The 18,628-nt window shown below is 46.6% G+C and overlaps 1 protein-coding gene across 2 annotated transcripts in view; it reads right to left on the bottom strand.

Annotated features, from left to right (window-relative positions):
- Positions 1–18,628, bottom strand: part of ASPM (assembly factor for spindle microtubules) — a 393,967-nt gene that overhangs the window by 335,474 nt on the left and 39,865 nt on the right. For both annotated transcript variants that reach the window (XM_085601843.1, XM_085601844.1), the window contains exon 5: positions 13,960–14,058. In XM_085601843.1, the coding sequence (XP_085457969.1) occupies positions 13,960–14,058 (99 nt within the window). The remainder of the gene's footprint in view (positions 1–13,959; positions 14,059–18,628) is intronic.

Here is an 18,628-nt window from a genome sequence, read left to right as displayed (position 1 = left end):
CATCTTAGAGATGCCCCCGATCCTAACCTACAATCCGCGTCTGGTCCGAGGGGCTGCCTAGGCAGCCACACAGCAGACATGTTGCTAGACCCCTGGGTAGAGAGCTATCCGCTCTCCTGGGCCTGCAACAATGCACATCCTGGGCGAGGTGCTAGGTCTCCTCCCCCAGGATGGGCAGGGGAAGCTTCAAAGGCATGCCGCCTTTGTGAGCTTCTCCGGGCCACTTGCTGTACCCAGCAACTGGCCCCTACCGGTTCTAAACCCCCTCTCTGGCGGGAAGACTGGCTGGAAACCCCAAGGAAGGACAAGGGGTGCGCCAGCCTCTGCCAACCCCACCCCTCAGGTGGGGGAGGCAAGGTGAAGCACATCCCCGGGCTCTCGCCATCTTAAAGCTGGGGAGCCCTACCCAATCAGGACTAGGCCACTGCCCCCTCACACAGGAGAGTGGCAGGATAGTGTGTGTGTACCCACCCCAGGGCAGGGACCCAGTGGTCCCTGCCCTTTACCTACCTGTAACACCCCTAAATTTAGTATTTAGGGCCACTCTGAACCTTCCTTCCTTAGATTCCAGATTCTGAAACAACAAAGAAGATCAAGAAGAAAGAAGACCTGCTGTGCAGCTGCTAACAAGAGGAAGACACCAACTGCTTTGGCCCCAGCCCTACCGGCCTGTCGACCCTCGAACCTGCTCCTGCTAAATCCCGGCACCTCCTGTGGCCAGCAACCTCACAAACCCCGGAGGACCTGGCTACCTTGTGACTGAGCATCTGGAACTCCCACGAGCAGTGGCACTGCTCAAAGCAAGTTACCAGCCCCTGGCATCAGCCAAGAACCGCGAACCCTGCACACTCTGCACCCGCCAAACCTGGCCTGTGCTGGCGTGGACAAAGACCCCGAGGACGTCCCCCCGGCGACTATGACCCCGAATCCGGCACCCAAGGACACACCTCGACACTCCTGACAACGCCTGCAGCCTCAGAACCAGGGACCCCCCTCAACCACGATCAGCAGAGGGTAAGATTTCCTGACACCAAAAGGCACCCCTGCACCCAGCGGTCCCCTGTGCCCAACTCCTGGGTACCTACCTATCCTCCAACTACCCAACTTACCTCTCGAAGTGGTGGTCATACCTGAAGAATCTTCGTCCCCGAGCTTCCAGCCTTTGTTCGTCCTTGAGCTTTTCCATTGCAATCCACTGAGCGCCCGAAGGCTCAACAGCACCCTGCACCTAGCCGCCCGAGTGGCCCTGGCAGTGCAACTTCTACTCCTACCTACTTCCCCATTTGCCCTGAGCAAGTGACCAGGAGCCCAGCTCCCAGAGTCACGTGGCCTGCTAGTCAGCAGCCACCAACCAAGGGCCCCCTGCCTCCCATAGGATAACATTGGGCCCAATTCACTCTGCATCCGGCTGCCCCTGTGCCGCTGAGGGTGTAACAACTGTACTTACCTGACCCTGGGAGACCCCTGAGTCTATGCCCAGAACCTTAACTCTGCCAGTCGAGTACTTACCCAAAAGCTGATAGCTCACTTTTCTTCCATAGGGTAACATTGACAGGTTTCTCTTGAAATTTCTTCTAAGTGTGGAGTTTTTAAACTTTAAAATATTCACCTAAAATCAACCGAGTAACGAAAATGGAAATACTCACCTGCTATTAGGAGAGATCCCAGTGCTGGATCTTGGTGTCCAGCGCTGACCCTGAAAAGTACTTACAACCGTACTTACCACTAACTCAATTTCTTCCATAGGAAACCATTGACTGTTTTTCTGTGAAATTTCTTCTGTCTGAAACTACAAATATTCTTTAAAAATCATACCAACTGTGAAAAAGTAATTACTTACCTGTTTAAGATAGATGTTCCTGTACAGAGCCGAGGAGATCAGCACTGGATTACAAAAGTAACGAGAACATACTTTACCGGTAACTTGAACTTTCTCCCATAGGAAACCATTGACTGTTTTTCGGTGAAATTTCTTCTAAGTGTCGATTTTGCAAACTTACAAATATTCGTTAAGAATCACCTGTATAACCTAAACGCATTCTATCAACTGCTTACAGGTGGTATACTAGTGCTGGATCCAGGATCCAACACTGAACCCGAAAAAGTAACCATAAGCCCACTTACCTGTTAAGTGAATTTCCTCCCATAGGATAACATTGGTAATTTGATTAGAAAAAGTTTCTAAGGGTCAACTTTTAAAATAGCAAAATATTGCTTAAAATCACAACAGTAACTAAAACGTATCAACGTACTTGTTTCCAAGAACTGTCCCAGGACTGAATCTAGGATCCAGTCCTGGAGTTAGAAAAGTAATCCTGAAAGTAATCAATTGCATATAACTTAAAATTCCCATTGAGCTCAATGTATTATTGTGTTTGAAATTGTGTTGCCTATTGCAGCAAACTGCAACTATTGCATTCAAAAGTCAATTGCCTATTGCAAAGTATTTAACTAAAGCATCTCATTCTGAGAAAGTATATTTTGATACCTATTGTTGGTTCTAAAATAAAACCATATATTTTTATATACAAACCATTGGCCTAGAGTTCAGTTCTTCAGTGTGTGAGACCATTTGCTGACTGAGTGTGTACAACAAATGCTTTACACTGTCCTCTGATACTGCCTTACTGCTCGACTAAGCTACTACTTTAGAGAGTAAGGTTATGTCTAACTTTAGCCTCTGCCAAACCTCTGGGGGCTGTGGACTCTGTACACACTGTATCTATTTGGGAACAGTATATACAGAGCCACTTTCCTACAGATACGGCACGTTTCGTCTCTAGTTGGGGGGGCTCGCTGGTATTTCTCTCATTTCAGTAATTACGCTAGAGGTACTGCCATTCTGATACATAAGAGAGTCCCGTTTAGTTGCCAACAGGTCATCAACGATAGGGAGGGCCGATATATTACTGTAGTAGGGTCTCTGATGGGTCACTTTGATGTGTGTCTACGCCCCTAACACTGACTCCCCGGAATTTTTTCATGCAGTCCACACCCAACTTTCTAAACTAGAACCGGCTTTGATTATGGTTGGGGGGGGACTTCAATCTCATTTTCAACACAGACCTGGACAGTACATCCACCGCTTCCAACACAAAACCTAACGCACGGCGTACAGTTAAAGATCTCTGTGACCAGTTTTCGTTGACAGATATTTGGCGCAGGCGCAATCCTACTGCTACTTTCCACATTATTCAGGGCAACACAACACATGGACCAGCATCGATTTCTGGCTGGTTTCCCCGGGTGTTTTCTCATGGTATCATGCGATACACACACTTCCCAGAACATATTCAGATCATTCCCCAGTTCAACTGTCTCCGAGTCCCATGTACTGAGGGATTTGAGAGGCAGTGGCGCTTTCCCGGCCCCCTCTCCTAGACGTCTTGTTTTGTCATGAGGTCATTCGGTCCAGGAAGCGATTGAAGATTATTTCACTATTAACACTAGGTCGGTGGACTCCTGGGCCGTACTGTGGGAAGGGTTCAAAGCATACATTCGCGGGGTATGCATCTCTAAGCATGCAGGGGTACTCAAGGCCCTACGTGCAACTCTTGCTAGATTAGAGAGTTATCTGACAGCGCTGGACAATGAGGCACGCCTCGCGGCTCCGGACGCGCTGCGAGGTAAGAGACTAAGTCTCTTGTCAGAATACCGAGACACAGCAGATCGCGAGATCCTGTATTTAGGTAAATATCAAACAGCTCATAGATATGGCGAGGGCGATCGCCCAGGCCGCACACTGGCTCAGACCCTTAGGCCACCCTACAGTAAATCCTAAATCACAGAGATTCGTAACAACGATGGGACTCACGACTCTCACAGACATCAGAGACGAATTCTTATCTTACTACACTACGCTATACACAACCAGACACAGCGCTGACGTGTCCGCACAAGAGGATCATCTCTCGGAAATTGCCTTAGTTTACCTAGAAAAGAACATGCAGGAATTCATGGCAGAGCCAATCACAGAGACTGAGGTGCGTGGGACGATTAAAGTACTGAGTGGCTCCTTCCGCCCCAGGACTGGATGGATTTACTGGTGTGTACTATAAGGCCTTCTCTGACCTTCTAGTACAAATTGATCGAGGTGTATGCTGAGGCCCTGGAAAAGCAAACCCTGCCTCCTACGTTAAGCGAAGCAGCTATAATTCTTCTGCCGAAGCAAGGCTAAGACCCCTCCCTTTGCGGATCATATAGGCCCCTCTCGCTCTTAAATATAGATTATAAAATATTAGCTAAAATTGTTACCAACAGGCTGTCGCAGCTAATGGAGTTCATTTTCTCCCCAGCGCAATAAGGCTTCGTCCCACATCGCTCGACCTCACTAGATTTGAGGACCTTGTTTGCAGTGTTGCATAGGATTAATCCCGAAACTCCAGCCGCGGCTATTCTGCTAGACACCGAAAAAGGCTTTGACACGCTCGAGTGGCCCTTCTTTTTATCCATAATGCGTCGTATGGGTATGCCAGCAGGTTTCATAGCTACTATAGGCTTACTATATACTCGCCCCACAGCGAGGCTTCGCATAAACAGCACTCTTTCAGGCCCCTTCCCGATTACTCAAGGAACACTTCAAGGCTGCCCTCTGTCGCCCCTTCTGTTCATTTTGCCCGTGGATCCTCTGATACGGCACTTTCAGGAGCGTCATCTCCATAGAGGACTACAATTTCGAACAAGTCACTTTTTGGCATCATTATACTTTGACGACACTATTCTTTATGTCAGAGAACCACAACTGAACCTAGCCCCTCTCATCCGGGAAATACTTCGCTTTGGACAACTCGGGTTTAGGCATTATTTGGCACAAATCGATTATTTTTCCCTTGACTAGTAGTACGATCCACGAGGAATGCGAGTTCCCATTGGAATGGTGCTCGGGTTCCGTCAAATATCTGGGCATCCATGTACACTTAGATCCGGACCAGATTTTGTGCCTTAATTTAATTATGGTGCAGCGGTTGCGAAACTAGAGACTCAGGTGGAATACTGGCTACGACTCCCTTTGTCCATGGCAGGCAGAATCACCATAATTAAAATGATGGTCCTACCCAAATTTTTATATCTTTTTAATAATATCCCTATGCCCCTCACACACAGTTTCTTTAGAACACTGCGAGCTCACCTTATCCGTCTGGTATGAGGAGGCAGAAGACCGAGTGTACGATGGACGACACTCACATTATTGTATGATAGGGGAGGTTTTGGGTGTACCGGACTTTTATTTATATTATTTAATTGCGCAGTGCAGTTATGCCTTTTCCTGGTACCACCCGGATGCGAGGATCCCATTTCTGCGCCCAGAGACCGACTTTGTCCTCCCTGAGAGATTAGCCGCTGTTTTACCCAAGGGCGAACCCAGGGATCCAGTAGACATACAAACTGTGTCAACCACCAGCTGGGCTTGGAACAGGCTCCTTCGCTACACGGGCACTGCAGTTTTATAATCCTCTGCCCTTACACTGCCGAATGCACGTTGGCTTCCCATAACAGGAGAGAGACTGGTGCAACGCACAACTAAATTCGGCATTAACACATTAGATGATTTGTACCCGGGCGGGCAGGTCTTCTCAGCTACTGAGGACGCTCGCTTCCGAGAGGCCACGTTCATGGACAAATTTGTTCTAAAGAAACTATATTTGGCGTTCAGAGCCACGATAGTTGGATTCCCGCTGGAACCTGTCTCCTTCGAACCACTGTCTCTCCTGATTGAGAATAAAGGTGGAACACACATAATTTCCAAACTTTATAAACTATGCATAGCACAGGTCCCTATCGTGGATAAGAGACTCCAAGCAGAGTGGGAGGCTGATTTAGGGTGTCCGATTTAAGACGACCAGCGGGCCGCATGCTGTAAAGCGACAAAGGACATCTCGCTAAATAGTCACCATAAATTATTAGACTTTAAATTTCTCCGAAGAATATATATGACACCGGCCAAATTGCATAAAATTGACCCAGACAGGCCTCACACATGCAGGAAATGTGGAGCTCAGCTCGCAGATTTTGTTCACCTAACTTGGACATGCCCACACATACACTCCTATTGGGTACAAGTGCACGAAACACTAGGAGATATTCTTGGGCTCACACTTGCTCTTCTACCGGAAGTGGCGTTGATGGGTTACACAATTAACTTTCCTAAAACAGTCCAGAAGCTGGCTTCGCTTGGCCTTCTCCTAGCAAAACCAGAGATAGCGTTGCACTGGGGCAGCAAAGTCTCTCCCACGTTGCAAGACTGGTTTAATAGCCTAGCTCATTGTAGTACACATAGCGAGATTTACTCTAGTCTACTGCCCAGCACTGCCCGCCCTAAGGATATCTGGGGCCCATAAAAAAACCTATATTGAGAATTTACGCAACTCCTCTGCCTCGCAATCTAACTCTGGGATAGTCCCCATGGGTATAGGATAGATTATATAGAATACACCTATGGAGGCAAGAGGATGCTTTATATGATACTGCTGGTTTTCGTTTTTTCTTATTTTTGTCAAAACAGCACTTTCTGTTGCAGGAGGCAACTGCCCAAACCTAGGATATATTAGTAAATGCGAGAGGGCCATTTTAAAACGGGACAAACAGATGGACGGACATAGACATACATTGTGTTTTATTTTGTACCCCATTGCTGATATTATGGGACAACTGTACCCATGACAACGCAAACTCTTCAGGATAATGCGAAATCTAAGATGTAATTACCAAAGATAAATGTACTTACTTGTGCTTTCGCTTTTTGATACTCAATACAAAATAAAGTGTTAAAAAAAAAAAAAAAAGGTAGAGTATGCTTTGGACTGCTGGTTTGAGACGGTCTATCTGCTGTGAAAAGCAATAGTGGACAAACATCCACTTGGCTGCATAAAAGTCTCCCATGGTGGGCCTGCGTGACTCTTTATGAACAGACCTACATTCTGTAGGCAGATCAAGGTAACAGTAGTCATGTCCCTCAGACACCAAATCGCTGGACTGAGTTGCCTGCAGTAAAGAGGTCTGTTTGTGCCTTGGTTTTGCGTCAGAAGGTCTGTACTGTCGGGTAGTTTCCCATGGGGAAATGGTGACAAGTCTAGAAGAGTCCTGAACCAGAGTTATCTGGCCCACTTGAGAGCCACAAGGATGAGAGTGAGAGATGTTTGCTGAAGAGCGTGACCCACGTATGGAAGGAGTGGGAGTGGCAGAGAAGGGTAGGTAAATATCCCTGACCAAATCATCCATAGTACATTACCCATGGACTCTGGATGTGGAAACATGGAGGCAAAGCTTTGGCCTTTTGCGCTTGGGCAGTGGCAAAGAGACTGAAATAGGAAAATACCTCAACGACGGATGTATGGGAGTAGAACTTGAGTACAGTTCCCACTCATGGACTTTTTGCTGCAACCTGCTGAGCAGGTCTGCAAATTCGACCGCTCCTGGAAGGTACTGTGCTAGGAGATGTAATTTGTGGTGAAGTGCCCATCACCAAATACTCTGCGCCAGTGCTGACAACTGAAAAGTGTATGGCTCTCTGCTTTTGAAGGTAATACATGGCTGTCATATTGGCCATCTTGTTGAGTACCGCCTTGTGTTGAAACGGATGAAAGAAGGCTTTGAGTGCCAACTGGTTGGCCAGCAGCTCTAAGTAGTTGATGTGGAAGCCCTATTAGTGGGATATCCACATACCCCTGACGATCATGTGCTGCAGATGCAGCCTCTAACCAGACTGGGAAGCGTAAATAGTGATGGTCACTTGTAGAACTCAGTCTAGAAAGGGCCGGCACTGCAATAAGTTGTTGCACCGCTGCAGAGAGCAATGGGCGCTTGCTTGTATCAACACTAGATCATCCCATTGGCCCACCACCTGTGACCATTGTGCTGCTAAGCACTCTTGTAGAGGACACATGTAATTGTGCATGGGGATCTATGGGTATGCAAAAGGCCATCATGCCAAGAAGCACATTACTATTCTGATCGTTAAGTGATGATCTGCCTGAAAAGGAGGCAATAACAATAATTGAAAAGCTTGAACCCTTGCTTGGCTGGGGTAAGCTTTCCCGTAACTGGGTTAAGAACTGTGCTCAGGAAGGCCTGAACCTGGAGAGGTTGAAGGTGTGACTTCACTGCATTTATTGTAAAACCTAGATTGTGTAGAAGGTTTATGGTGGTTTGAGTGTGTGTGGAGGGGGGGGGGGGGGGGGGGAACACTGTTGCCCGTTTGCATTCTTGATCAGTCAGTGGTCCAATTAAGGGAATAAGTGGATGCCGCTCCTTCGGAGATGAGGGACTACCACACCAAGGCATTTTGTAAATCCCCTTGGGACTGTAGTGACCCCAAAGGGTAGCACCTTGAACTGGTAATGCTGACCACTTACCACACAAACTGCAGAAAGAGATGGTGTGCAGGGTAGATGGGTATGTGAAAGTATGCGTTCTTCAGATCAAGAGCGGTCCTGAAGTCGCCTTGTTGCAGCAAAGGGATGTCATCTTCTAGAGTGACCATATATTCGGACATGATGTACTTGTCGATCGGCCTGAGGTTGATTATAGGCCTTAGGGTCTTATCTTTTTGGGGTATGGGTAATACACACACTTGGCACACTGGTGTAGCGGCACAGGTTCTATAGCTCATTTAAGAATGAGCGCCTGTACCTGTTGTATGATCGAGAAGATCCACTGGTCGGAGGCGATTGTTTCCAAGTGAGAGAGGAACCAGTGTAATTCCCCTTGCCCCCCCCCCCACACATGTAGTGTGTTACGAAGAAGAGTATGTCACTGCTTTGAGGGGGTAGCTTCCTTGGCCGCAACCCCTTATCCACTGCCTCTAGTATTGTACCTCTGTCACCCGAATGTTGATAGCTGTTGCAATTGGTAAGTAGAGAGCAAGTTTGGGTAGGTGGTTATACTGCCTGCTCTGTACTGGGGCCTATAAAAGCAGCCTCGGGGAGAGGGTGTCTGGAAAGAATCAATTGGCTTGGCCGTGTCAGTATCTTTTTTAATCTTCTCCATCATCTGATCCACCTATGGCCTGAAGAGATGTTCATAATCGAGTGGCAGGTTTTGCAGATGCTGTTGAAAGTCTGGCTTAAAGCCAGAGACATGAAGCATGGTGTCTAATTAGGACACTCAAATTGATTCGCCTGGCCGCAGTATAATCTGTGTCATGGGTGCAGCAGATGTTAGTGTTGGAGATAATCTTGCCCTCAGTGACCAGCTGTTGTCCACGCTGCTTGTATTAAACTGGGAGGTGCTAGAGGATCATCCCAATGGGTTCTGTGATAACATAAGAGCAAGCAAATCTTGTTTACAGTTCTCCAATGTGTAGCTGATTTGACTCTTTCGCCTACAGCGTCACTCTTCCTGCTCTCTTTTTCAGGTGGTGGGGCGTCACCAGAACAATGGGCATTACCCCGTTCCGTGCCAAGTGGACCACCAGGGAGTCCAGTGGAACCTGGCCATGAAGAGGGTAACTACGCGAAGAGTTTATATTGCTTACCCACCCTAGGCATGTTGACCCTAGCTTTGACATGCTCCTTAAAGATGTCCGGCGCAGTCTTGAGAATCCCTTTAAGCACTGTCAGTAACTGCAGGGTGTGATGTCTGGAGGAGCGCGTTTCGACCAGGATGCTGTTCTTTCCCTGGATGGTGGATACCTTATGGAAAGTAGCAGCCATATGAATAAACATGTGATCCAATGTAGCATCCTGTGAAGGGGAAGATTTGGCCAGGAAGAGATCTGGATCTGTGTACCTCGTGGATTTACATCATAGTCATTCCACAGGTCATCACTGGGCTCAGGGTCATACAAAGATTGAGTGAATAAAGAGTCTCTTTTGGAATGCAAGAAATCTCCTCTTGAAAACGCTGGAGAATCAGCTGCTCCAATTCATCGAACCCTGCCATCGATGGTGGGGCCTTACGCCGAGCAGCTCAACGTTTAAAGAACTCTCTTCGGTTCTCGATGCCGGGATGATCTTCAATGGCGATTGAGGTTTCAACGCCAAATTGGGTATTGTCGTAACCGGGACTGTCGGCCAGAGAATGCCAGAGGCTTATGAGGGGCCTTGGGCATAGGTGAAGGGAGGGGGCTCTGCTCTGATGCTTTTTGTCAGTATAGAACATGGCCCGCAGACAGTGGTGGACCAAAGACCTGTTGATGGGCCTCTGGACTAAATGCCAGACCCCACTGGGAAAACCTTCGCATTTGCACGATATCTGTATATGACAACGGTATCGGAGGCTGTATTCACAGCCAAAGACTTGGGGTGTTGCTGCTCATTCGCCTATCAGATAGGTAGCTGGTTTCAGGACTTAACTGTAGAGGCTGTAATCCGGACAAGTTGGCCTCCAATTCCTCGCCAACATGCTATTAATCGAAAAGGTAGGGGTGTCATCTCCTTCCCAGTGCTGCATCCCCCAACGTGTAAGTCTTTGATCACGCCGATACCTCAGTTTTCTTGGAGCAGAATGCGAGGAAGGCCTTGCATTCAGCCTTGTCATGTTCAGGCTGCAGACCAGATGGTGGTGGTCAGTCAAAGAACATTCAGAATGGCACGGGGGCAGTATTGAAAGAACGTCCTGGTCGTGGAGGTGATGGTTCTTTCATTTTTGCTGTGGAGACACAGAAGATGGGGGCAAGAGGCCCCATGAGGGGCGTCAAAGCAATTCTGGTCATTGAAGGTCAGCGAACGTGAAGACCAGGAGAATACAGATATGTTCAAAGTTTTTTCCATATCAACGAGAGAGGATAGGCTGAAGAGGATTGACAACAAAAACCTAGAGGCGTTGACCGAGAGGTTGATCAATACCATGTCCGAACCCGGAAAATAAATAAATGAAAATAATCTAACACTGGAGTTCATTCCCATGTGCACTACTAGTCATACTACCTCGTGACCCGAACGACTTCCTCGTGGAAAAAAAAAAGTTGCACGTCGAAGCCCAACACTTGATGTATCTACAGCTACATGTCACAAACAGGCATTTTCGCTGCATGGTTGCATTAACAGAATGTTCTTTGATTCCACACAATCTCTCCAAAGAGGTCATAGAAACATTAGGACAGAATTGATTCATATTTTAAATATCCTATAACTCAACATGTGCATAACAGAAACCATTCGCTCAAATGGTGGTGAGCACTGAAACCGCTTCATAAAAACCATTAAAATTAAATCTAAGCTTGCTCCTCCAACACATGTATACACAGTGAGTAGCCACATCACTTTCTTCATGCAGGAGTGGAGCCCAGCCAGTTCATTTATTTCCATCAGTCTTTAAGGATAGTTGCAATGTCAGAGACCCTTTATTTTGTAAAGACAATAACTGGCTAATCATAATGATTATTTAGTCTACTTTTCACTTTACTTCAACTTAGCCCGCTGGTCCTATTATGGACTAGATGCACTCATTTGATTAGAACAAATGCAGCTCAAACAAGATATACTTACTATCTTTACTGGAAGTTATCCTGAGCAGATTATTGCAAAGTAGAACCACCACACAAGCCAAATAACCTTTTAGAGGACCAAATGTTTCTAGTTCTCTGTAGAATATTTAATATAATAATATTCATAGGACTCTTCACAAACTGTTAGCGGATGGTTTTTGCAAAAAGTAGGGAGTACTATCTAATGATTGATATGAAGGATTAAGAGCCAGAAGGAAGAGTAGCAAATTAAAGTGGCCACGAAAGGTGCATCCTCCAAACTGAATGAGAGGACAATTAACAGACCTTTTGCTTTGCATCAAAAATGCTGTGACTCAGGGTTTGTTTAGGCTTCGATAACAGCCGCATAGGACCCAGTAGTTTCCTCCTGGAACTTGAACTTAGTCAGATAACTGACAAAATGTTAGTGTACTGTTCTTAGTAAGGAAGCATTTAGAAAATATATTACGACCCAATCATGTTTTAAAACACAGTCAAAATGACCATAAGTTGACTCGCAGATATCGGTCGGCTAAGATAAATGAAAAGGGGATTGGTCCACCACTGATTCCACCTTTTGGCAGACTTATTCAGCTTCAAGTGAAGCCAAAGTTATCTTGCACAAACAATGTGCTTTAGAGTAGACAGACCCTGCTAGGCATATTGCCAACTACCATTCACCCTAAGCGAGTGCCAATTTTCATACTTAGATTAATAGATATCAGAGACGATGTGGAAAATTTCCCCAATTGTTGACAAAGAACATGGGTGTAAGGTTGTACAAGAAGATAGATGGACAGCTACCAAGACTAAAAGACATAGCATGGTGATTATTTTAAATAATATTTTTATAGCCCACTTCCAACATTACTTTAGCCTTGTAGAGTTGGCTTATCTAAGATGTGAATCACATTTTACTCTGTACCTTATGACAGGAATCAGATATTTGTCTGAGGAGCCACTGTTGGTGATTAGAGAGTGATGATGAGTAGGTTTCTTCTGAATATGGGAGATCCCGACAACAACAAGAAAAGGGAAGGGGCACAGGCTGTTTTTTTTGCACCACACATGCCTAAGACTAAGCAGAAGGAACAAGACATTGAAGATCAGGGATCCAGTGCCTGCTTCACTGGCACAGAAGTTTACAGGCATTGTCCAATTAATTTCCAAGATGGATTGGAAATTGGATAAGCAGAGTGGGAGCTTTATATAGGTTGGCAAAAAGTATTTTACCAGCAAAGATGAAGAGAATGGGGTATAAACTATATTTTTGTGACCCCAGAAGGCAGAAACCCTCATAGAAGGGCTTAGCTCTACAATCAAAAGAGGGTAAAGGAGTTTCAAGAACTGAAGGGCCTTAGAATTACACACATAGTTGATATAGTTGGTTGGAGGTATTTCAATCAGAAGAATTAAGATAATTCAAAGGAAGAGAGGTCAGGCTACATTATAGGGATGGAGATATCTTTGTTAGTGGAGGGACTGGATTTAGATGTTAACTTCCCTCAAGATAATTTGTCTAAAAGAGAATACCGGTAGGGGAAGTGCTTGTGCCAACAAAGGAAGACTGTCAGTGGGAACATTATCCATAAAAGTGGTGCCGCCTCAGATGCGGGTTGAAATTCTAGTATTAGTGATTTATTTTTTTCCATTAATAAAAGCAAATTGAAAAGAAATTATAAAATACTGAAGTAAAACAAAGCAAGATCAACAATTTTCTGGAACAATCCAGGTGAAGTTTTCTGCTACGTAAAATGGTCACAAAATTCATATATGGGACAATTTTACAATTCCGTTGAGTTTATCTAGTGGTCTCAGCAGGGCGATGCAAAAGGTCTCCATCACCCGCACCCCTAGGTAGTTACACTACTCTGTACAGCTTCACCCTATAGCGTAGCTACCAGGAGTCAGGAATGAAGATGCTGAACTGTGATAGATTCAATGTACACAAGGTCATTTTAAACAACCTATTTTCAAGAACATACCTTTTAGAACCTACAGTTTATTCCCTCCACTCTAGCAACCATTCCAAGCTTCTTCTTACAGAGTGCATATGCTGGACATTGAACTGTCAAATGTAAATACAAGACAGACTGTGGTGACCAGACTGAATAACCAAAGGTCAGCCATGCAATACCCTCACAGTTCTTCCATTGGTACAAATCCCTGTGCCACTATGTTAAGTGGCATTTGAGGTACTTCTTCCAGATGGCATTTATCTGTATTTTAACTGTGATCCCCAATGTTCTCAAATAAGCAATGTTAGGCACCAGGAAAATAAGTGATTTACCCTGGGTCATGCAAGGTGGTTGAGTAAAATTTGGGGTTCAAATTTCAGACTTCACAGGGATGGAGGTTTGCGCAAATATCACAGCTTATTCCTACCAACATGTGTTACACAAAACACAAAAAGCTACAGAGAACATTGAAACATTTGCAAAATGTGATTTCCTGTTTCCAGTGTTCAACTTTATAAAAACGTGATTAATATAAAAGAAGGAACAAGCACTTCATTCTTACATCTAAGCCACATAACTCGCCTTGAAACATTTTACCTGTTTTTGCTGGTTTTACAAATGTCAGCTGTGATTGTGGTACTGCAACAACACGCTTTGCCCTTTTTAAATTCTGAGCCGATTTTTGAGGTGGCGGCTCTAAAAAACACAAAGTAAATTACATTTGTATGCAAAAACCTTGGCAGGTTTTCATTTCATAATTGTGACGATAAATTGCAGCAATCAAATTATTCCACCAAGCTAGTAAAATGGTTGCACCACATTTAAAAAACACAAATACATTTGTGCTTTGCCATCAAGGACTTCTAAGTCACCATTTATATACTTTCACATACACCTTTGCTATATTCAATTTACAAGCATAAGTAAGGAAACTGAATACAGGTTTCACAACAACGTTCCTAGACTGCTCTGAATTGTACCAGTAGAAAGTCCATGTACACCCGCAGGATAACGGCACTCCTATGATGAGAACTAATAGCTGAGGAATAGGCCACGTTGCCCAGGTGGAAATAAATGTTATTTTCAATTGTAATTTTTAATGCGCACATATCACCCAGGAGGATTTCCTGTCACTTGTTCGAATGAGCAGACGAGAAAGTCTAACGGGCTTATTGGAAGAGTTGAGCTTTGAGTTTCTTCCTGAACCTTTAGACCGAGTCAACAGATGTGATGAAGAGGGGGAACTCGGTCCATGCTTTGGGTGCAGTGAGAGAGAAGGTGCTACCTCCCACTTTGCATAGGTGGATGAGGGCAAGTAGTATGATAGCCGAGAAGGTATGTCGAGTCAGGATGTGGAGGCTGAATCAGTCACTAACATACGCGGGGTCCAGATCGGGCAGATACCTTTAAGTATGGGTAAGAAGCTTCAGAACGGCACTTGTCTGGATCGGTAGCCTGTGGTGGTGTTTCAGGTGCCTGGCAATGTGAGGCTGGGTTGGAAGGTTGAGTGGGAGTCTGGCAGCTGTTTTTTTGCCCCACTTTAAGTCTGTTGGCGAGTTTAGCAATGATGACCACATCAAGGGAGTTGACAGATTCTGCTAGTGATTAGGGCTTGTATCACTGCTCTGCAGAAATCAAGCGAGAGCCAGTTGAATATTTCCTCGAGTATTCCAAGGGTGAAGAAAGCATGTTGACATAACAGAGCTGACCTGGTTGGACATTGAATGTTGGTTGTCGACCACACTACCCAGGTTTCTGGTGGTCAAGGTGGGGTGGGGGCCTGCGCTCAATTCAGCAGGTCATCAGACAAGTGACCAGAGCAAGAGGTATCTTCTGAACAGATTCACTTCAGTCTTGTTGAGTTTAAGGCAGTTATTGCTCATCCAAACAGCTACTGAAGACATACATTTGAAGTCGGATTGGGTGGTGTGTGTGTGTCTTGAGATGGACAGGATCAGCGGAGTGTCATCCATGTACATGATGATGCTGAAGCCGAAGGAGCAGACAATGATGGCAAGATGGGACCATGTAGGTGTTAAAAAGGGTGGGGCCCAGAGAGGGGCCTTCGGGCACGCCACAGATAAGCTTGGTCGGGTCTGACCTAAAAGGGGCTAGGCTAACATATTTTATGCACCTGGAGAGGAAGGACTGGATCCAGATATGTACCTGCCCATTGACCCTAGCTTGGTGGTGTGCACGAGGAGGATAGGGTGGGATACCGTGTCGAAGGAGGCCAAGAGATGAAAAAGGATGAGGGCTGCTGTGTCGCCTTTGTCTGTGATGAGGGCTGTTTCAGTACTATGGCTGGATCTGCAGCCGGATTGTGAGGAGTCCAGAAGGCCGTTTGATTTGAGTTAGGTGGACAGGCAAGAGTTGAAGAGTTTTTTATTGGAATTTGGCTAGACAGGGTAGGAAAGTGATGGGCCCATAGTTCGATATAGTCAAGAGGCTGGCAGACAGATTCTTTAGTGGTGGTAAGGTTGGGGCATTTTCCCATGAGGCTGGGAGGATGGAGGTGGTGGGTGACAGGTTAAGTACGGGGATGAGAGCAGAGCAGATGGGACTGAGCCTGCAAGTGTAAGTGTGGTGGGGCCAGAAGTTGGAAGGAGCTCCTGACTGGAGGGTATGTATCGTGGGCCAGCAGGTCACGATCGTCTCCTGAGCACTAGAAGGGTGAGAATACTACACTTATGACCTAAAGGTAATGGATTAAGTGCGAATGATAACTTTACTTGCACAGACGCAAGTCAGCATATTAGAGCAAGGCTTACCTCTGCAGACAAAATGGCACCCCTATCACAGGTGACATCTCACAGATATCACAACTGTAATAAATCACTTTTTTACCCATTATACAGTGATAGCGGGAAGACTGAATAAATTAGAAAATGTTCTCTTCTTCCATCTACGGTTTGGTCACAAATGACACTTAACGTTGGCATTGTGGATGGCAACAGTGGTTTTGTCTGCTTGAGGTATCCTGCACTCTGTTGATCAATGTTCCATAAGACCTGAAGCATTAACATTCTCTTTAGTCTGTACTTTTAGGGCCTGGAACACTTGTGAACAAACAGGTAGAAAATTATTTGCAATGCACCACCCCATGGGGCGAATACAAATCTTGAACATCTTCAAGTTGCAAAACAATAGTTACAGGCAAGTTACATTCTTTGAATCACTGTAGAATCTCATTTTTGCATACAGCAGCAAGGAACATCCATGCAGGAAAAATATTTAAGGGCTATTACTTCCCCTGTACATCTGTGAAAGTCACCCCACTGGCAGGCCTACAGAGTGCTAAGGCGGGTGAAACATGTGTAGTAAGCTGGGTTTCTGTTGCATTAACTCCCCCCCCCGAAACACACACACACACACATTTGGCCATATTGTTGATGCACTTTCACTTTATGTGCCCTGGTTCCCTGCCAATCCCATTTCCCAGGGCTTGTGTCCTTTCCCAAAACTGTACCTGTGTTCCCCCAATTGGCACCTCTCTGGCCACATGTAAGCCCCTTGCAATAGGTACCAAGGGCACTGTGACCAGGGAAGGCCTCCACGGGCTGCAGCACATATTGTGCCACCCTTAGAGGTCCTGTACGTACTAACTAACTAACTAGCTAACTAACACACACACACACACACACACACACACACACACACACACACACACACACACACACACACACACCCCCACAACCCACCCACCCACCCACCCACCCACCTGGGAGTTTGTCCTTACGAACTTCACAGCATAATCAGTATAATAAACCCACAATGATCCCAGTGTGGGATTTATTATACCATGCACCCACAGGGAATCTTAGAGATGTCCCCTGAAAAAGGACCATCCTCTGGTGGGTTCCCTGACTGCTAAACACCAGACTGCCACCATGAGACAGGTTTCTGGACACCTGGGGTGGTAGTCTTCGCTCCCTGAGCCCAGAAACAAAGCTTTTCCTGGGCAGAGGTAGTCACACCTCCCCGAGGTAAGGAAGAGCCCTCTGTGGCAGGGGAGCTTCAAAAGCCTTGCCGCCATTGTAACGCGACCCCCAGCCTCTCCTGCTATAAGGAGCACGCACCCTTCCTGTTTCCCCTCCTTTACAGCAGGAAGAGAATCGGGAAAAAATAGCCCGGAAGGTGTGCTGACCTCTGCCAACCCCACCCCCCCAGGGGTGGGGGGTTTGGGGGAAGGCGAGGTGAAGCCCAGTCTTCAGTGCCCTCTCCAATCAGGATAAGAGATTGTGCCCACTTCTCCACATGGGGTGATTACACCAAGACCTTGAGACCCCAAAAAACGCCACCTAAATACAGTATTTAGGGGCCAGCCCTGAACCGAGAAGACAGATTCACGCAACCTACGAAGGAGGACGAAAGACTACGCCCAGCAGAGGAGACTGCAGAGAAGAAATGACTTGGCCCCAGCTCTACCGGCCCATCTGCAATTTCCAGAAATACTGCTTAAAAATCACCTTGTCCTGCAGCCAGCGACCTCCAGAACCCCAGGGAGGACTGACTGCCTTCAACAAAGACTGGATATCCTGTGAACAGCAGCTCTGTTCAAAAGAAACACCAAAGAAAGACTCAGAACCTGCGGAGGACAAAGAAACCCGACGCCTGGAACCACCACTGCACCCAACGCCTACAGCCCAAATCAGAGGGGCCCACCAGTCCCAGCGAGGTCCCCCAATGCTCCAGAGTCCGAGTCCACCGTGGGTTGATCCCGGCAGGACTACCCGAAGTCGCCTGCAGTCTCTGCACTGAGACCACCCCCAAACTGCGAGTGGCCCAGTAAGGTGAAATCCAAAAGTCAAAAGACACCCCTGCATCCAGCTGCACTGCGCCCTGTAGAAGAGGACCAGAGTTGCACCTACGTCCCCAAACCCTCCAACTTGCCTGCCCAGCTGTTGGTTCCTCCCGGAAAACTTCCTGGACCGAGCCTGCAGTCAAAATCCAAAACCAGAAATTCCCATTGAAAACAGGGCACTCGATGCCAAATCAGCACCCTGAACACGGCCGCCCCTGTGCCGCTGTGGGTACACCTGGTATGCTAAATCAGATTCCCCTTTGCTGTGAGCTTAAGTCCAGGAGCTGTGCTCCCACAACCTTGTGGCCTGCTTGTGAGCAGCCTCCAACTGGAGGCCCCGTATCCACTACTGAATAGCACTGTGCCTCAGCACTCTGCACCCGGCCGCCCTAGTGCAGCTGAGGGTGCTTTGAGAGTGCATCCTAGACCATGGGGGAGCCCTTGTTCTAACCCCAGAAAACC

Source organism: Triturus cristatus, chromosome 4_2 (genome assembly GCF_964204655.1).
Source record: "Triturus cristatus chromosome 4_2, aTriCri1.1, whole genome shotgun sequence".
In the NCBI taxonomy this organism is placed as follows: domain Eukaryota; kingdom Metazoa; phylum Chordata; class Amphibia; order Caudata; family Salamandridae; genus Triturus; species Triturus cristatus.
The sequence above is the reverse complement of the archived record's forward strand: the minus strand, read 5'-3'. Positions and strand labels throughout refer to the sequence as shown.